Below are 15,733 nucleotides of genomic sequence, written 5' to 3'. Positions count from 1 at the left end.
CTATGACTCTACAACACTTACTAGTAAATTATTTGCTATGTAGAAATATCAATTCTACCAAAAAATTGGATTTATGAGGTTAGTGATGTTGGACTGCTATTATTCTGAACACAACTGTACCTCATACATCTACGATTTCCTGTCAAAGATGGGTGTCAGGATGAAGAATGAAGGAGGAGGAAAGCCTGGTGGAAGTGCAGAACTGAACTTAAGGCAGCTCTCATACACCAGTTACTTATGAGTCTCTGTTAAGAAGATAAAGGAAGGGGAATAGTAGAAACAGATTTTTAAAAATGGCAATAAATTGCTGATTAAATCAAATAAATCACAATGAATCAATGAGTCTTCAAATTGGCACCCAAAACCCCCAAATCATCAATTGGACAGAAGCCCTTCCTCAGGCTCCAAACAGCCATTAATTAATACAATAGGCCTTTTCCACTGTAGAAACAGCACGGGTGCTACTAATGACCAAGGCTCCGTTTTATTCAAGTGTCCCAGTGAGCCAGCAGGCACAGTACCAGCAGCAGCTAAATGAAATCCAGCCATCCATTTTATTATTTACACCTCTGCTTTTCTGACTGTGATGTCAAAATGTAATGCTTGAAATAATATCATATAGACCAAATAATTACAAAGCAAGCATTAGTCAATTTTTAGAAGTTATACAGGAAATGTCACAACAATCCACTGTTCTTAGTATAATCCTGTTGAGTTGTGTAAAGTATGGATTTTAGTTTTAATAAAAAGCCTGTATTACAAACTTTAGGAGTGGAGTTTGAAGGGCGTGAGCTTTATCTTCACAGGGATGGTCTAATGAAAGACACTACTGTGTTGCATTATGGAAAATTTTGTTTCCAGTGTTTTTGGGTCTTGACCTACATTTTAGTCAGGACATCTTAGACTGCTGCACAGATTTTGACTATTCTTTTTATTCTTCTGAAGTGCAGAACGAAATCACTGAAGTAACATAATGGCACAGAATATCGATGACTTGCATTAATCTATTAGCGGGAGCTGTCAAACCCATATTGCTCAAACTCTGCAAGATATGTTACCGGCAGGCCTGCAGAACTTGTAACAAAAGTGAAAGGCTCCACATATAAATAATACTTTTAATACATATGGTGTGTTACAAAAACACAACACAGAATGAGACCATACAATGACAACATCGGGAGCACTGTCTTTTTGTTTATTGCACGAATCATACATATTTCCAACATAACTGGTGGAACGCAATATTAGGCAGTGGTGGACAAGAAAATTGTTCATCAAATGCCTTTTTATGTATACAAGATGCCAAAAACAGCCAGTGGGAAAATCTGGATATAACTTTCTCGAATGATGGATGAGGGAAATACTGTTTTTCTTCTTGAACAAGAGATTCAGAACTTTAACACTTGAAATAACAGCGGTTCTGTTTATAACAGAGGGATTTTATTTATAAAAGGAAAAACTGAAGAAAAATGGTAACTGGAGTCAACTTTTTTTTTTCTCTGGATTTTAAAAGTACTTTGTCCTCATATAGAATATAAACCTCTGCTTCAATACCAATCAAATGTTTTGACATCTTTGTTCTTTTTATTTTTTTTAAGTCAAACAGCATTTGCCAAAGTTTTTTTTTTTTTTTTTACAGTTTTAATATATATATATATATATGTACATATAAATTCAACTAACTAGAGTTCTCATAGAAAATGAGAAAAGCTGGACTTTATCGCTCTCACACAACAAATAACTGGCAAGCATATTGACCCCGACACCCCTCGCCCCCCCATCCTCCATTTTGAATGGTTGTTAATACAGCACGGAAGTTTCCTCCCAAGTGGTGTGCTGGCTGCAAACACACGACCTGGCTCAAAAATTTGTCAGAAAAATATCATTCAGAAATTGATTTGAGACTGTTAGCATCACAGAAGGATTATTATTATCAAATCTCAATTGGCACATAGGGCAGTGTTTCAATTGGGATTTGATCCGGGTCAATACAGGCTCTTTAAAATGACAGTTCCCCAACAGATCCAATCATCAGTCCTTATCCTATGCACATGCTGAACACCATCTACGATTTCCTGTCAAAGATGGGTGTCAGGATGAAGAGGGAGGAAGGAGGAGGAGGAGGAGGAGGAGGAGGAGGAAAGGCTGGTGGAAGCAAAAGAAACCTCCTCTTCCTAAGTCAAAAAAACGCTTAAGTGCAAAATATCTCCCCTCTCAAAAAACTATAGAAATAAACTAAACTTCACTGTGGGGATTTTCCCAATGAAGGGTACTAAATAGCTCTCCCCCAAAATCACACACTCAGTGCACATTTTGTCTATGTCTCAAACTAAAGCATCCCTGATTCAAAGTGCACTCAGTAGTGAGTAGTGAGGGAAAGAGAAGGGGAGGGAGTAGGTTGAGGGCATGTCAGGAGATGCAGCATGTAGGGATTTAGTAGTCCTTGGAGAGAAAATGTGAAAAATGCAACTAGCTGCACAAGCTCAGGGCCAGAAATCAGTATGAGACTGGGGTGCTGCATTGAGGGCACACTGGGGTTTCCCCTCTGAGTTCAAATCTTAAAGGAAGTCACATTTAGGGATGATTTGAGGGAACAATTCTACGCCCTTCCACCCTGGTGAAACTCCCGTCATCAGCACAGAGAGCTCGAGAGCAAGAGGTGTGTTTCTAAGAGAAGGGGCTTGTGTATGCTGGTGATGTAGAGCTTCCTACAGGGTACCTAAACAAGAGGTGCTTGCTTGTTGCCATACATGCACAGTACATTGATCTGGGGCTAAACAGAGCATATAGATAATGTATGGACAAGCAGGGGCCTCCAAGTAGTTTATAGGGATGTAAGCACTCACTAAACCTCTTTGTACAATCCTCAAAAGTCAGAATTCTGTGTGTGTGCAGTCTGTAGTCGTCATTTCCTCACAACTGCTGGGAAACCAGGCGTTAAGCATCTCGGTCACTCTGCTTCAAAAGTATGTTTAAGTAAGTGTGTGTTTTTATCTGTTTAAGTTTGGATGTGTTTAAAAAAAAAAAAAGAAAAGAAAAAAAAGTCTGTGGCTCATCAGTATTTGAGTGTGCCAGTGTGTCAATAGTGCTTGCCTATGTGCATCAATGCAAGGGCAATAAAGTGTTTGTGTGTGTGTATATATATGTATGTATGTGTGTGTCTAAGTATGTACGCCTATAGCTCAGGAGGACATGCACTGGACATGGTCTGGACCTCCTTCCTCTTCATCAGAGGAATCTGGAGAGCTCCAGGACTCATCTGTGTCTGCGTCTGCACCCTCACGGCGGGCCTGTATCCAGAGAGAGAAGCAGAGAACAAAGTAAAGTAAGAATCAGACTATTTTGGGAGGAAATAGGATACAAACATCTTGCTAACCTGGTCCTTATGTTAGAAATTGTGCTGTAATCCAAGTGTAGTAGCAACTGCGTCCTTCATACTATTTAAGGGGGACTCCAGCGATATAGTATTGCCTTTACATAAAATTGAGGGACTCAAAAGGAACAGATTTAAAACAAAAAACAAAGCAGCAGTGACCGAAATATCCTGACGCTTTGTCCCTGGTATGGGTCAAGCTCCAAAAACTCTGGATCCTACATGTCCTATAACGCAACCAATAGGATATTTTTGTTCGTACCTACTTGCCTGGTAAATGCTCATGTCTTTTCAACACCACACTCCAAAACGTAATTTACATTTGTTGCATTTGGTTTGTTGTAGTTTTTTGAGAGCTCACCCTCGGTGGACGTCTGTTCCTCATGTGTCTCATCAGGAACCACAGCAGCTGGGTGTCGTACTGGTCACCGTGGCGCACGCTGTCCTCATCGCGCTCCCGCTTGTTTTTCTTCATCACCTTGACAAACACAACAAACAGGTGTGAATGTGGGGAACAGGAGCACACATGCAGAGCAAACACGTCCTTGATACACATTCCATTACTTTGCCGGGACTTAGCATAACATTGTTTTTACGACCTCAAGAACAGCCTAGGGGCGGCCTCTAGCTCACCCAGTAGAATGTGCGCCCCATGTAGGCTGAGTCCTGAGCAGCGGCCCGGGTTCGAATCTGACCTGCAGCCCTTTACTGAGTATCATCCTGTCTCTTTCTCTCCCCCCTTTCCTGTCTATCCACTGTCACTATCGAATACAGGGAAAAGTCCCAAAAAAATCATCTTATAAAAAAAAAGCCTAATGTGTCACCGTAATATATTACACATAGCCAGTCATTACATAAGTTAAATACATGTTTTATTTGTTTTACATCTTGGATCTTCATTTTTTTCCCCTGCAGTTTTTGCCATCATTCCTACCTATGCCAAGTTATGATAATATTTTATTTAGCAACACGTGAGGAATAAAATGTAAACATATATTACAATACAGAGCTACCGTAGCTGTTTTGCAGTGCAATGGACAATTATAATGGACAGTTCAGGCACATTCACCTTCATATAAGTGGTTTTGACAAAACATTTGAACTGGTTATGTTAAATAACTGTCTGCTCCACCTACAGTGGTGCTCATACAGTACGGGCCAAAAGTTTGGACACACCTTCTCATTCAAATGCGTTTCCTTTTATTTTCAATACTATGAAGGCATCAAAACTATGAATGAACATTTATGGAATTATGTACTTAACAAAAAAGTGTGAAATAACTGAAAACATGTCTTATATTTTAGATTCTTCAAAGTAGCCACCCTTTGCTTTTTTATTAATAAAGGGAAAGAATTACACTAATTAACCCTGACAAAGCACACCTGTGAAGTGAAAACCATTTCAGGTGACTACCTCATGAAGCTCATTGAGAGAACACCAAGGGTTGGTGGAGTTATCAAAAAAAGCAAAGGGTGGCTACTTTGAAGAATCTAAAATATAAGACATGTTTTCAGTTATTTCACACTTTTTTGTTAAGTACATAATTCCATATGTGTTCATTCATAGTTTTGATACCTTCAGTGAGAATCTACAAGTTAAATAGTCATGAAAATAAAGAAACACATTGAATGAGAAGGTGTGTCCAAACTTTTGGCCTGTACTGTAAGTGTATGAACCCATGCTAAAGTTGACTAAAAAGAGGAATAAAAAAAACATATTTTGGAAATTGATCTTAATGCCTTAATTAAAAAAATAAGGACACCAATTTTCTTTGTGAATGAATAATGTATCGTAAATAAATAAATGTTCTTCCTTAAAATACAGGGGACATAAGTATACACATATTTGTTAAATCCCCATAGAGGCAGGCAGAGTTTTATTTTTAAAGTCCAGTTATTTGATGGATCTCTAGGTATGGTGAAGGGTATGTGATGATGTGGGGCTATTTTAATTCCAAAGGCCAGGGGAACTTTATCAGGATGCATAGTATTCTGGATCCATGAAATAACTGGCCTTTAAAAATAAAAATCTGCCTGCCTCTATGGGAATTTAACATAGGGGTGTGTATACTTATTTATTTACGATACATTATTCATTCACAAAGAAAATTGGTGTGCTTAAAGGTTGGATTTTTCCTAATTTTTTTAATTAAGGCATTAAGATCAATTTCCAAAAGATGATTTTTTTTATTCCTCTTTTTAGTCAACTTTAGCATGGGTTCATAAACTTATGAGCACCACTGTATGTAGTGATATCTCACAGGCTGTGTTATAAAGCTGTTTTCAGTAGTGTCACTGCATCCCTATGTCTCTAAAAGAAGTAGGCAGAATGCTACCACAACCAATAGAATGATTGCCCAAACTATAACAAGCAGAATGGAATAAAAATAGAGCAGAATAGTATACCTCTTTTAGACCCTTGAGTCCTGTGGGGCTTTCAGCTGTAGGGGCCCACAGTTTGATGTCGTGGTCCAGCCCACTGGTGGCAATACCTGGCAGATGGGGATGTGGCTCCAGGCAGTTCACCTGTAGTTGTCGAGGGTAGATAAAATGACTGAAATGATAATATAAAGATGAAGGGGGATTTTACAGAGAATATTCATGAGATGGTTGTCTCAGCAGCAAAAGCTAACTCTACGGTTAAAATATACAAGCAATGCAAGCTGTAGAGTATTTTTAATCACAATAAAATATCAAAAATAGTATTTTTCTGCAACTGAATACAAATACTGGGTAATGACCACTAAGACAAAGAGATTACAGAATCACTACCGACCACTAAGCACTAAGTCAAATATATATTATTCTCTCTCTGTCTCTTTGACTCACCACTCCTCCCCTGTCTCCCTCCATAAACTGAACGATGCGAGCAGAGTTCTTGTCCCACAGGTATATGTGTCCACAGTCACTGCCACTGACCACAAACTCACTGCATGGCCCATAGAAGTTCACCCCCTTCACTGTGAGAAAGAGGTGAAGATGAGAAGATGATACATCTCTTAATGGCCCTGCAGTATACCTTCAGAACAAAATGAGGCCATAAATACACAATAGTTTTCATTGGCCAAATGCTTGTGAAGTTGGGCTACAGCTGATAAGTTTGATTTTTAAAACTGTGTGTAGATGCAAAGGGAACTACTTTATTACTGTAATAAATGATTGCTGTAATTGGGAATGAATTTAACACCTGTAGCATTATTGCGGTGTCCCTTGTATCTCCTGCGATAGTCAGCCCCATCACTGTGGTTGGAGTCAAACAGGTAGATGTCCTCGTCATTGTAACTGGCCAGGAGCTCTGTAGAGAAAATTTTTTAGTTTAAGTTTCCTTTAATGCCATAAAGGCAGAAGATGGGCTGGCCTTTTTAAAATCACACAGAGACGCAGCTTAGTTGTTGATCTCATAAAAATAGATATTAATTGGACATAATTAAAGTCCTATAACTGGCTCTAAACCCAACCTTACTGGTGTTCTGCAAAGATGAGAGCAAACTAATGCTTTTTAGAATGGACCTTAATCTGTTTGAGTGTCACTGATATTGCATTGGGGTTGCATCTGGAAGGCTATGAATGGCAAAGGTTTTGGCTTTTTTAAGACATTGAATCAAGCAAGAATCAAGTGTGGGGCTCATTATTTTCAATATTTCTAAAACATGTTCATAACAGAATGAGAAATTAGGTTAGGATAATCAAAGTAATTCAAATATAAATATGAAACAGGATTATGGAGACTGCAAGAAAATGAAATCATGTCATAAGATTTTGAGTTATTTCCATACACACTGCATGCAAAATGTTCTGTTTCTTTATTATTGCGGTGCTTATAATAGGGAAATGTAAGATAACTGTTTTTAGTACTTTAAACTGAAGATGAAAACAGAAAGTTTTTTACCTGTGCCATCATGACTATACACAAGGCAGGTTATGTTGGTTTTGGACTCACTGGATACCAGATGTGAAGGACAAAACTTTTTCAGGACACCATTGTTATCATTCTCATTGATCTTCCTCTGGTCATAGATCCTAAAAGAGGGTGAGAAAAAGAGAATGTGACATCTAAGAGACAGTAAGAAACAATATCAAATATGTTTTATACAATTTCCATTGCATCCCATTTTGCAATCATAATGAAATAATCAGCACTAGAACCACAACCTGCTTCATACCTCACATACTGATCTCTTCCGCCCACAGCAAAGTGTTGTGTCTTTGCTGGGTTGACAAAGATGGTGTACAACCCCACTTTTTTATCACCCTCCTTTACAACCACCAGTTTACTGCCACACAAATGTAAGGAGACACAATGGAAAAACAGGTATTAGCTCTGGCAATGGGAAAAGTTGTATGATATCAAATGGCTAACACCGGAATATGTTATGATATTTTGCCCACCTATTACACAATTCAACAGAAAATCTAATTCCTGGGTGACTGAATTTAAACTTGGTAAACTTTAATAATGGTATCACTCACTTGGCGGGACGGTCTAGACGCAGGTCAATACCAAACACCACAGCATCCTCTCCAGCAGACAGAAAAGAGCAGGGGGAATCTGGCTCAAGGGCCAGCTGGAACAAAATTAGAAAAACACACACAGATGAGATGGGAGACTGTACTTAATTATCAGGCTATCTGAGTCTTAAACATATTTACCACATATGAAACTTATCCTATCTCTATTTATCTTAAATCTATCCTTATTCTCTCATTCGCAAATGCAGTACAAACACTCACCTTGTGTGCTGCCCCTTTATGCTGTGCTACCCGCTTGGTGTTCTTGCAGCGCTGTGTGGCAGAGAGCTCAGCCACTCTGATCTGACCATCTCGAGCACACATGGCCAAGGTGGAGTCTCCACTGTGAGGCAGGAACTTTGCCTATGCACATTAGGGGCAGGGCAAAGACTCATTTAAAGTTTCTGACCACAATGGTCACTTTGTCGCTCTTGCAAGTTTTATCATTTACTATTGATTGTTATATGTAGTAATCACTAACCCTCATTGTTAAATCAAAGTGTAAAATTTCTCTTTACCTTTAATCAACTCAAGTCCTTAATTCATCTGCTTCTTTGCTCATAAAAAAGGTAAAGATTTTATTTTCCCCTACCTGAAAGACATTGCTCTTGTGGCCACTGTCAAACTCCAGCTCAGCACGGCGGACAGCCCAGTCCCAGATCACCACTCGCAGATCATCGCTGCCTGAAGCCAGGCGTGTGCCTGAGGGGTTGAAGTGCAACGTGTTGACGCAGCCCGTGTGCCTCTCCAGTCGTCCCTGGAGCTCTAGCCTCTGCACAAGACCACGGGCTCCACACACACGCCTCACAAACTGGTGAGAGTTCCTGCCGATCTCCCTGGAGCGCAGTGAGGGTATCGCCCGCCATATAGGGCCACGCAGGTCGCGGAGCTCTGCTCCCAGCCACGCCTCCATAGCCTCATCATCGTCTTCATCATCTTTCTGTTCTTCTTCTTCTTCGTCCTCATCGTCATCCTCATCTGAGCTGGTGGAGTGATTGGTGCCGCCACCAGGTCTATTCCTCTTTCTGGCTGCCCTTTTCCCACCATCTTTATCCTTTGCTCTCTCCCGTCTGCCTCCATCGCTCTCTCTTTCACCATCCTCAGTCAGGGAGTAGAGACCGCTGCCATCCATGCTGTCTGTGTCTTCTTCCTCCTCTTCCTCTCTGTTTGCCCCCATCTCTCCTTCCACATCTGGCGTAGGCTTGTCTCTAGATGCCTCTCCTGTTTCTTTGGGAGCTACAGAAATAGGGAAAGTCGGAGCCATGGAGAATAAGGTTAAGACATTGCTGTCTCACTGGGAGATTCAACAAAAGGTGTAGCCTACAGCTGCTACTGTAAACTGTATCAATGTTAAATCCTGTTAGGCTGCAAAAAAGATTTTCTCAGCAGTATGCAAGATATGCATACATAATGCAAACATAATTTAAAAAAGTAAAGTTTCTACCATACCAAACAATGTTAGCAGCATAAACTTTTTAAAGAGCTGTTAAACTACAAGAAAGGTGTTACCATCTTGACAAGAAGACTGGGTTTGTCCCTCTTTGCTTCCTGATGCATCTGCCTCCTTGAGTTGATATTCTCCTGTTTCTTTTTCTTCAGAGGCACCTAGTAGAAACAAACATGTCCTCTGATTAACGGTCTGTGCTAAGAAGCATGACAGCTCACACAGTTATGGTATAAATACTCGGTTATTTTCTTGCACTGATCCTTTACCATTAAGCGCAGTGGATTTGTCGTCAGCCTCAGCCATTCTATCTGCTTTGTCCTGCGTCGACCCGAGGGAGAACCTATGAACAAAAATAATATTTAGGTTAACAACAAACAAAACAACAATGGCTCAAATTAAAATAACAACTACTATGCATAAGTAAGCCGACATCATTTCTTGCACTCGCTGAACTGTTGTCAACTAACGTTACCGACGCCACACTGTGTGCCGCGGGGCACAAGTTACCTTTTAGCTCCGTAGCTTCCAAATTAACAGCCAGGCCAATTTTACAACCTACCTACCGCTGCATGTAACGACAAACTAACTCGCTTGGTAACGTTAGCTGGCTCACAGGCCTAAGTAATGCCATAGTTTGCTTTGTGGTGCTTAACAGTGCATTGTCCTATGCAGTACTCCACTAACTAATGCTAACAAGCCTGCGTGAGGCTAACGAATTTTGAAACTAAATACTGCTGTCAGTCCTGCTTAACAACACAACAGCTGGTTGTCAAAAAGCTAGCAGGCAGCTAGCATTGCTTGTAGTGGCTAACTAGCATAGCTTGCGTTACCTCTACTCGAAGGCCCGACGAGGCGTACTTCTTAGTTTAGACCTAACGTTAATCTTTATTGCAGATATATTTTCTCCACCTCACTACTTAGCCACTGAGCTAAGTGCCTCGACTCGGAATTCTTTGACCGTAAATACACGACATTAGGAATGCGTGCATAAAGTTTTTTTTGTAAAAGACAGACTATAATGCAAGCTAACTGCGTTGCCACAAGGTTGAGTGGTCTGTTGTTTATGTTTTGACGGTTCAGCTTCTTCTTTTTTTTTTGGTTCCATTTCCGGTGTCGTGCTCGCTTCGTTTTTTACCCCCGGAAGTTTACAGAGGAGATACCGAGATACGCGAGGCCAAATGTTAATGACAATAACAATTAATAATGACAATACTACTAGTACTAGGCTACTTCTACTATTACTAATAATGATAATAATCACTTATTTGTCAATATACCTACTGTATAGCTTAAAGCGTGACTTATTTTAACAAACTGAACAAATTCCACATTAATTCATCTTTGAATTCAACAATTTAGAATTTATTTTCTTAATCTATTTGTTTAAATAAATGTTTTTACTCAGCAGGCCCTGGGGGTAAAAATTAGCTGCTGGGAACCTACTCCCATTCTCTGAGCAATGTGTACATTGATTTAGGAATTTGCAACATAGTAGCACAAAACTCAATAATCATCATGGTCTTAAATCCAGACCTTCTCACCTTCTTCAAGACAGGGCACTGTGATTAGGAAATAAAGACGGACTTGTCATAAACCTGCATATATTATCACCGTATTAAGTTGTTATGGGAAACACTAGAGACACCTACTCATCCAGCAAATGCAGAGCAAGGTAAGCATTCTTTTTATTTTATTTGTTTTACTTTTTTATTACAAGCAACCACTTTTATATAACTATGGATAAAATGACTATGTGTAATGTGAATCATATCAATTAGTGCAGCTTTTTGTGTCATTTTATATTTTCCTCATGTCCAGATTAACCTGCTAGGGGCAGAAATGAGCTGCTGGCCTCCTGTGTAATTTTTTCACCTTCATTGCTACATTTTGCCTATGTTCCAAATAATGTATAACCCTTTCTTACTAACCTCAGCTTCAGGACAATTTACAACAGCTCTGATTTTAGCAAATGCTTTGCTGACATTAAATTAGATGTCGGTTTTGAATGGTGTTTGTGCAAAGAGTACACCCATGTGTTTTAGCCCTTAATTATGAATATACACTACCGGTCAAAAGTTTGGGGTCACTTAGAAATTTCCATTCCACTCCATTATAGACTGAATACCAGCTGAGATCAGTTGCATTGTTGTTGTTTTTTTACCAGGGCAGCAGTTTTCAGATTACATTATGTGCTTACATAATTGCAAAAGGGTTCTCCAATGTTTTCTCAGTTAGCCTTTTAAAATGATATCAGATTAGTAAACAGAATGTGCCTTTGGAACATTGGATGAGTGGTTGCTGATAATGGGCAATGTAGATATTGCATTAAAGATCAGCCACTTCTTTCTACAACAGTCGAGAACCCTTTTGCAATTATGTAAACACATAATGTAATCTGAAAACTGCTGCCCTGATTAAAAAAACTAAGTGACCCCAAACTTTTGACCGGTAGTGTAGACTATCCTCAATTTATTTTCAGGAAAATTATACTGTTTACAGCATCGGATGTGTCCTATTGGGTGGGTATTTGCATTGTATCATAGTGAATTTTTGTATTTAAGCCAGCAAGAGAGCAAGTTTTCTGCTTTAGTTGCTCTTATTCAGTTAAAGTCTATGAGCCTACAATGTCTGAGGAAACATCTGGCTCCCTCACTTAGGGTAAAACAAGATGGACCCCCACACACACACACACACACACCCCAGCTTCCTTCCTGTGTTTATGTCATGGGCTTAATGACACTGTGAATCCCATGGAAGGAGGATGTCCTTCTCCCTGTCTCTGTCAGATCCCCTTGATTATTTACTATCTGACTTATAGAAACACAAGCTATATGACTACTATATATTGAAACAGAAATCACAATTTAGCATTACACGCCACAAATAACTCAGATTATAGTCACCTGTCAAAACCTGTTTATAATCCACATGGAATTTCAGCTGAGAGTGGGAGACTGTGAGGGAAAAGGATTACTCTGCAACACACACACACACACTTTTTCATAGAATAAATAGAGATACACTGTATGTGAAAGATATAATAAGTGCTGAAACTTTAGTCTGTTCACTGGTTCATCAACCGACAAAACACGCCAGCTGATCACTTGAGTCATTTATCAAGAAAATTGTCAGTTGCTGGTTACATTTTCCCAAATGTGAGGATTTACTCATTTTATCTTTTTTATATTAGTACCATACATTTCCTGTTTTGGATTTATAGAGTTTATGGAGCAATCATTTAAATAATAATCTACAGAGTAATTGACAATAAAAATAACCACTAGTTGCAGCCCTATGAATAAAATGAAACCAACACCCATAGCCTATAGCCATAGGCCTATGTGAATGTGAAATGATAGTATTGCTTTATATAAAGTTTAAAAACTATGTTAAAACTAGGCCTAGTATGCTAGTTTAACATGCACGTTAACCTTGAAATCAGGTTAACTTTTGAATGTAGCCTATATAAAAGGTGAAAATAACCTGCGTTCACCTTTCTAAAAAACAGAAGTTTGACAGAGACAGGGTTTTGCAGGACTTGTTCCAGTCGCTACATCCCGCAGGTGTAGGCTATAGCTACATTGTTGGCAACTCATTTCCGAAATATCAGCATAACGATTACTGTACGACCACCTCTGTGTGAAAACATCACAGCAGAAGGAAGGGAAGTTCACATACAAGCAGTGGAGGTTTGACGGCAGCCCACCCTCTTAAACTGCAGCAGCTCTCTCTGTCCTCCAGAGGCGATGCTGGAGTTTGGAGAGACGAGGGGACGGTGCTGAGCGCAGCTACTGTGTCATGCCGCGCATAGGCTTACAATAGGGACAAAGTTTCGACATTTGGCATTAACCTTCTGTTTCTGTTTTCACCACTCTCCGACAACATGGAGTACTGGAGGCAGTGTGCGATGTGGCTGATCAGCTGCAAAGTGCTGCCCCCGAACCACCGGGTAACTGCGGACACGACGCAGGTGTTCGACCTGGCGCAAACCCTGCGGGACGGGGTGCTGCTGTGCCAGCTGCTTAACAACTTGAGACCTCACACTATTAACCTGAAGGAGATCAACCTCAGGCCACAGATGTCACAGGTAGTAGACTTAGCATTTCTGCGCTGCTTTCAAATCAACTTGTGGTTGTAACGTGTGCAGAGGAACCGTAAAACTGCTGTGAAATCCAAATTAGTGTCGCCAGACATTAATGGGATTTAAAAGCATGCCGTAATAGTGTTAGATGCCAATGTAAGTTGATTTGGGTTACTTAATAATCACTCGCTCCAGAATCAATTTAGTTCTGTTAGTGGAAGAAGCCAAATCATTGGCACTTGCTTATGAACACAGACTGTAAAATGTGTTGTGCATGAGGTAGACTTAAACAAGTTGGCAGCAGCTTTTCAAGAAAGTGCTACTAAGTGATAAGTCCACATAAGGAATCTAAACACACAACCACAGAAACAAGTAGAATCAGCATATCATTTCTGTGTTGTTAAAACACATGCAGGGAACAACACTAATTTGGAAGCCTTGTTCCAGAGTTCTTAAGAGTTTAATGCGGATATATGTCAGGGGAGTTTTTATCCCTTTAGGTTACTTTATTAAAACAGTGAGGATTTGCAGCATGGCAAGCTTTTGATCATTTCCCATGCATCTGTCACCATTACATTCAAGTTCAGAATTTGGGAACATGCATGTCCTGTCTCCTCTAGTGCTGTGTCAAACTGACAAGTGTCACTGTAAACATTTTAGAAAATGAGGTACTGAGTAACCTCTTTGGAGATCTAATGTGGATACGTCTTCATCAGTCCTTCTAAATATGATAAATAATCCATTATATATGTCTGTATTTTTTAAGCAATTGAGGGAGTGCTAAATGCCCATCAGACTGTGAAACCCAAAGGGATGGTCCCAGGCTTGACCTCTCTTTACCCAGTTTACCATACCCAATTCCCTCTGTCACTGGAGAGGCCTGATAAAATCCTGGCTTTGATCCACCCATTATTTAGGGAACTTTAACTATGTGTGCTGCAACTCGTAGTTTGCGTGCAACTGAGTTTGAAGCCCTATATACTGTGTTTAGTTAACCACACTGATAAAAATATCCTACTCGATCTACTTAAAACAAATTAAAGCAACTTTTAGATTATTATGTAGATTTAGCAAGACTAGTCTTTGTATAAACAACTTTTTTTTAAATGTGTTTGTAAATAAAGAAACATTTGCAAGTAAGGTCAACATGATTTCAGTATTTAGGTCAAGCAAGACTTGTATTTTGCATTGATTATAGGCCGTATTATAGTTACTTGTGAAGATATTGCTTTCAAAGCACATAGTTAATTGGATTATTGATTACACCTCCAGTTTCTATTAAGAATTTTTGGGACTGCTACTACTGCTGCAGCATTTACTATTTCAGCGGTGCAATGGTTTCTTGTCAATTGAGAGGGATGAGAGCTCTTTCTCCAGCTGAACCCTGATTTTCGTTTACCATGGAAACCTCATCCAGCGGCCTTGGACTTTGGTAGTCCAGCCCTGGCCAAGACCTCTTGAATTGACGCTCTTTGAGTTTCTTTTAATTGCTCTTATTAAAGACCTTTTTAATGGCTCTTTAATGTTTTATGTAAAGTCCTTTGAATTGCCTTATTGCCGAAATGTGCTATATACTATTTATCTCAGTGGTTAAATATAGGTTTAATAAAACATAAACATAACATAAGTAGGTCTGATAATTTCTAACTGGATGGTTATTTTTTGAGAAATGAGATAAAAAAAAAAATGTTGTTGGCATAAATGTATGATTGAAATCCTGCATCGCCAAAGATAAAAAAAAAAAGAGACTCAAACTGTTTTTAATTTTAACTTCCACACGCTGCCATAAACAAATTAAGACATCTAGTAAAAATGACCAATTTTGCCTTCAAAGATCCAGCTTCTGTAATAAATAAAAGCCAGTTTCCTAACTGGGCATTAGATTGTGCTCCGTCTTATATACTGCTGTGTATGTGCTCTGTCAGTGCACGTCCACTCGTCTTTTATCTTCTTGATAGACGGTAAAAGCAAACCCAGGGCATAATGTGCCGAACAATGCATAGCCATAAGCCTGCAGCTGTAGGCCATCTGAATATGGTCGAAAAAGTATGTCAGTGGGCTCCAGATTTTAAATGGCCCTTTCATTTTGCCCTGCTGACCTACGATCTTGGAAATGGAAACAAGGCCATGAAGGTAATGGACTGGAGGACAGTGGAGAGTGCAGTGTAATGTACAGGGAAAATGCACCCAGAAGTGCTATATTTATCATACTGTTTGTTTGGTGCAATGCAAAACATAAAGTATGACCGTAAGATTCTTACCTATGGATCATGAATAAATGAAACTCTATATAATCTCTGCTTTTATTATGTAATTTTTCATG

The 15,733-nt window shown here is 39.4% G+C and overlaps 2 protein-coding genes across 6 annotated transcripts in view; one reads left to right on the top strand and one right to left on the bottom strand.

Annotated features, from left to right (window-relative positions):
• Positions 1-1,174: 1,174 nt before the first annotated feature.
• Positions 1,175-10,435, bottom strand: dcaf8 (DDB1 and CUL4 associated factor 8). 2 transcript variants are annotated; one of them, XM_039816889.1, is made up of 13 exons: positions 10,160-10,435; positions 9,596-9,669; positions 9,392-9,487; positions 8,475-9,118; positions 8,105-8,245; positions 7,844-7,938; positions 7,537-7,647; positions 7,263-7,393; positions 6,561-6,668; positions 6,203-6,333; positions 5,780-5,899; positions 3,735-3,851; positions 1,175-3,290 (listed from the first exon to the last, which is right to left on the bottom strand). In XM_039816889.1, the coding sequence occupies exons 2-13, from the start codon at positions 9,630-9,632 to the stop codon at positions 3,183-3,185; spliced, it is 1,839 nt and encodes a 612-aa protein (XP_039672823.1). In that variant the 5' UTR covers positions 9,633-9,669; positions 10,160-10,435; the 3' UTR covers positions 1,175-3,182. The 2 variants fall into 2 exon arrangements, with proteins under 2 accessions (XP_039672823.1, XP_039672824.1); XM_039816890.1 differs by lacking the exon at positions 10,160-10,435 and adding an exon at positions 9,837-10,137.
• Positions 10,436-12,014: 1,579 nt separating this feature from the next.
• The window catches only part of LOC120569062 (guanine nucleotide exchange factor VAV3-like), a 49,804-nt gene continuing 46,085 nt past the window's right edge, over positions 12,015-15,733 (top strand). For 2 of the 4 annotated variants that reach the window (XM_039816888.1, XM_039816887.1), the window contains exon 1: positions 12,017-13,416. In XM_039816888.1, the coding sequence (XP_039672822.1) occupies positions 13,213-13,416 (204 nt within the window). In that variant the 5' untranslated portion in view covers positions 12,017-13,212. Of the gene's footprint in view, positions 13,417-15,733 lie in introns of all 4 variants that reach the window. The other 2 variants (XM_039816885.1, XM_039816886.1) reach the window with 2 other exon arrangements.

The sequence above is a fragment of the Perca fluviatilis genome, chromosome 11 (genome assembly GCF_010015445.1).
Source record: "Perca fluviatilis chromosome 11, GENO_Pfluv_1.0, whole genome shotgun sequence".
NCBI lineage: Eukaryota > Metazoa > Chordata > Actinopteri > Perciformes > Percidae > Perca > Perca fluviatilis.
This window is presented reverse-complemented; position numbering and strand designations above follow the sequence as displayed.

Excerpts from the sequence above, each read along its gene's own strand:
- dcaf8 (XM_039816889.1), bottom strand. The coding sequence starts at position 9,632 with ATGGCTGAGGCTGACGACAAATCCACTGCGCTTAATG. Across the intron at positions 3,852-5,779 it reads GACTCAAGGGTCTAAAAGAG|GTGATGAAGAAAAACAAGCG; the intron begins GTATACTATTCT and ends GTGTTTGTCAAG. Across the intron at positions 3,291-3,734 it reads GGAACAGACGTCCACCGAGG|GCCCGCCGTGAGGGTGCAGA; the intron begins GTGAGCTCTCAA and ends CTCTGGATACAG.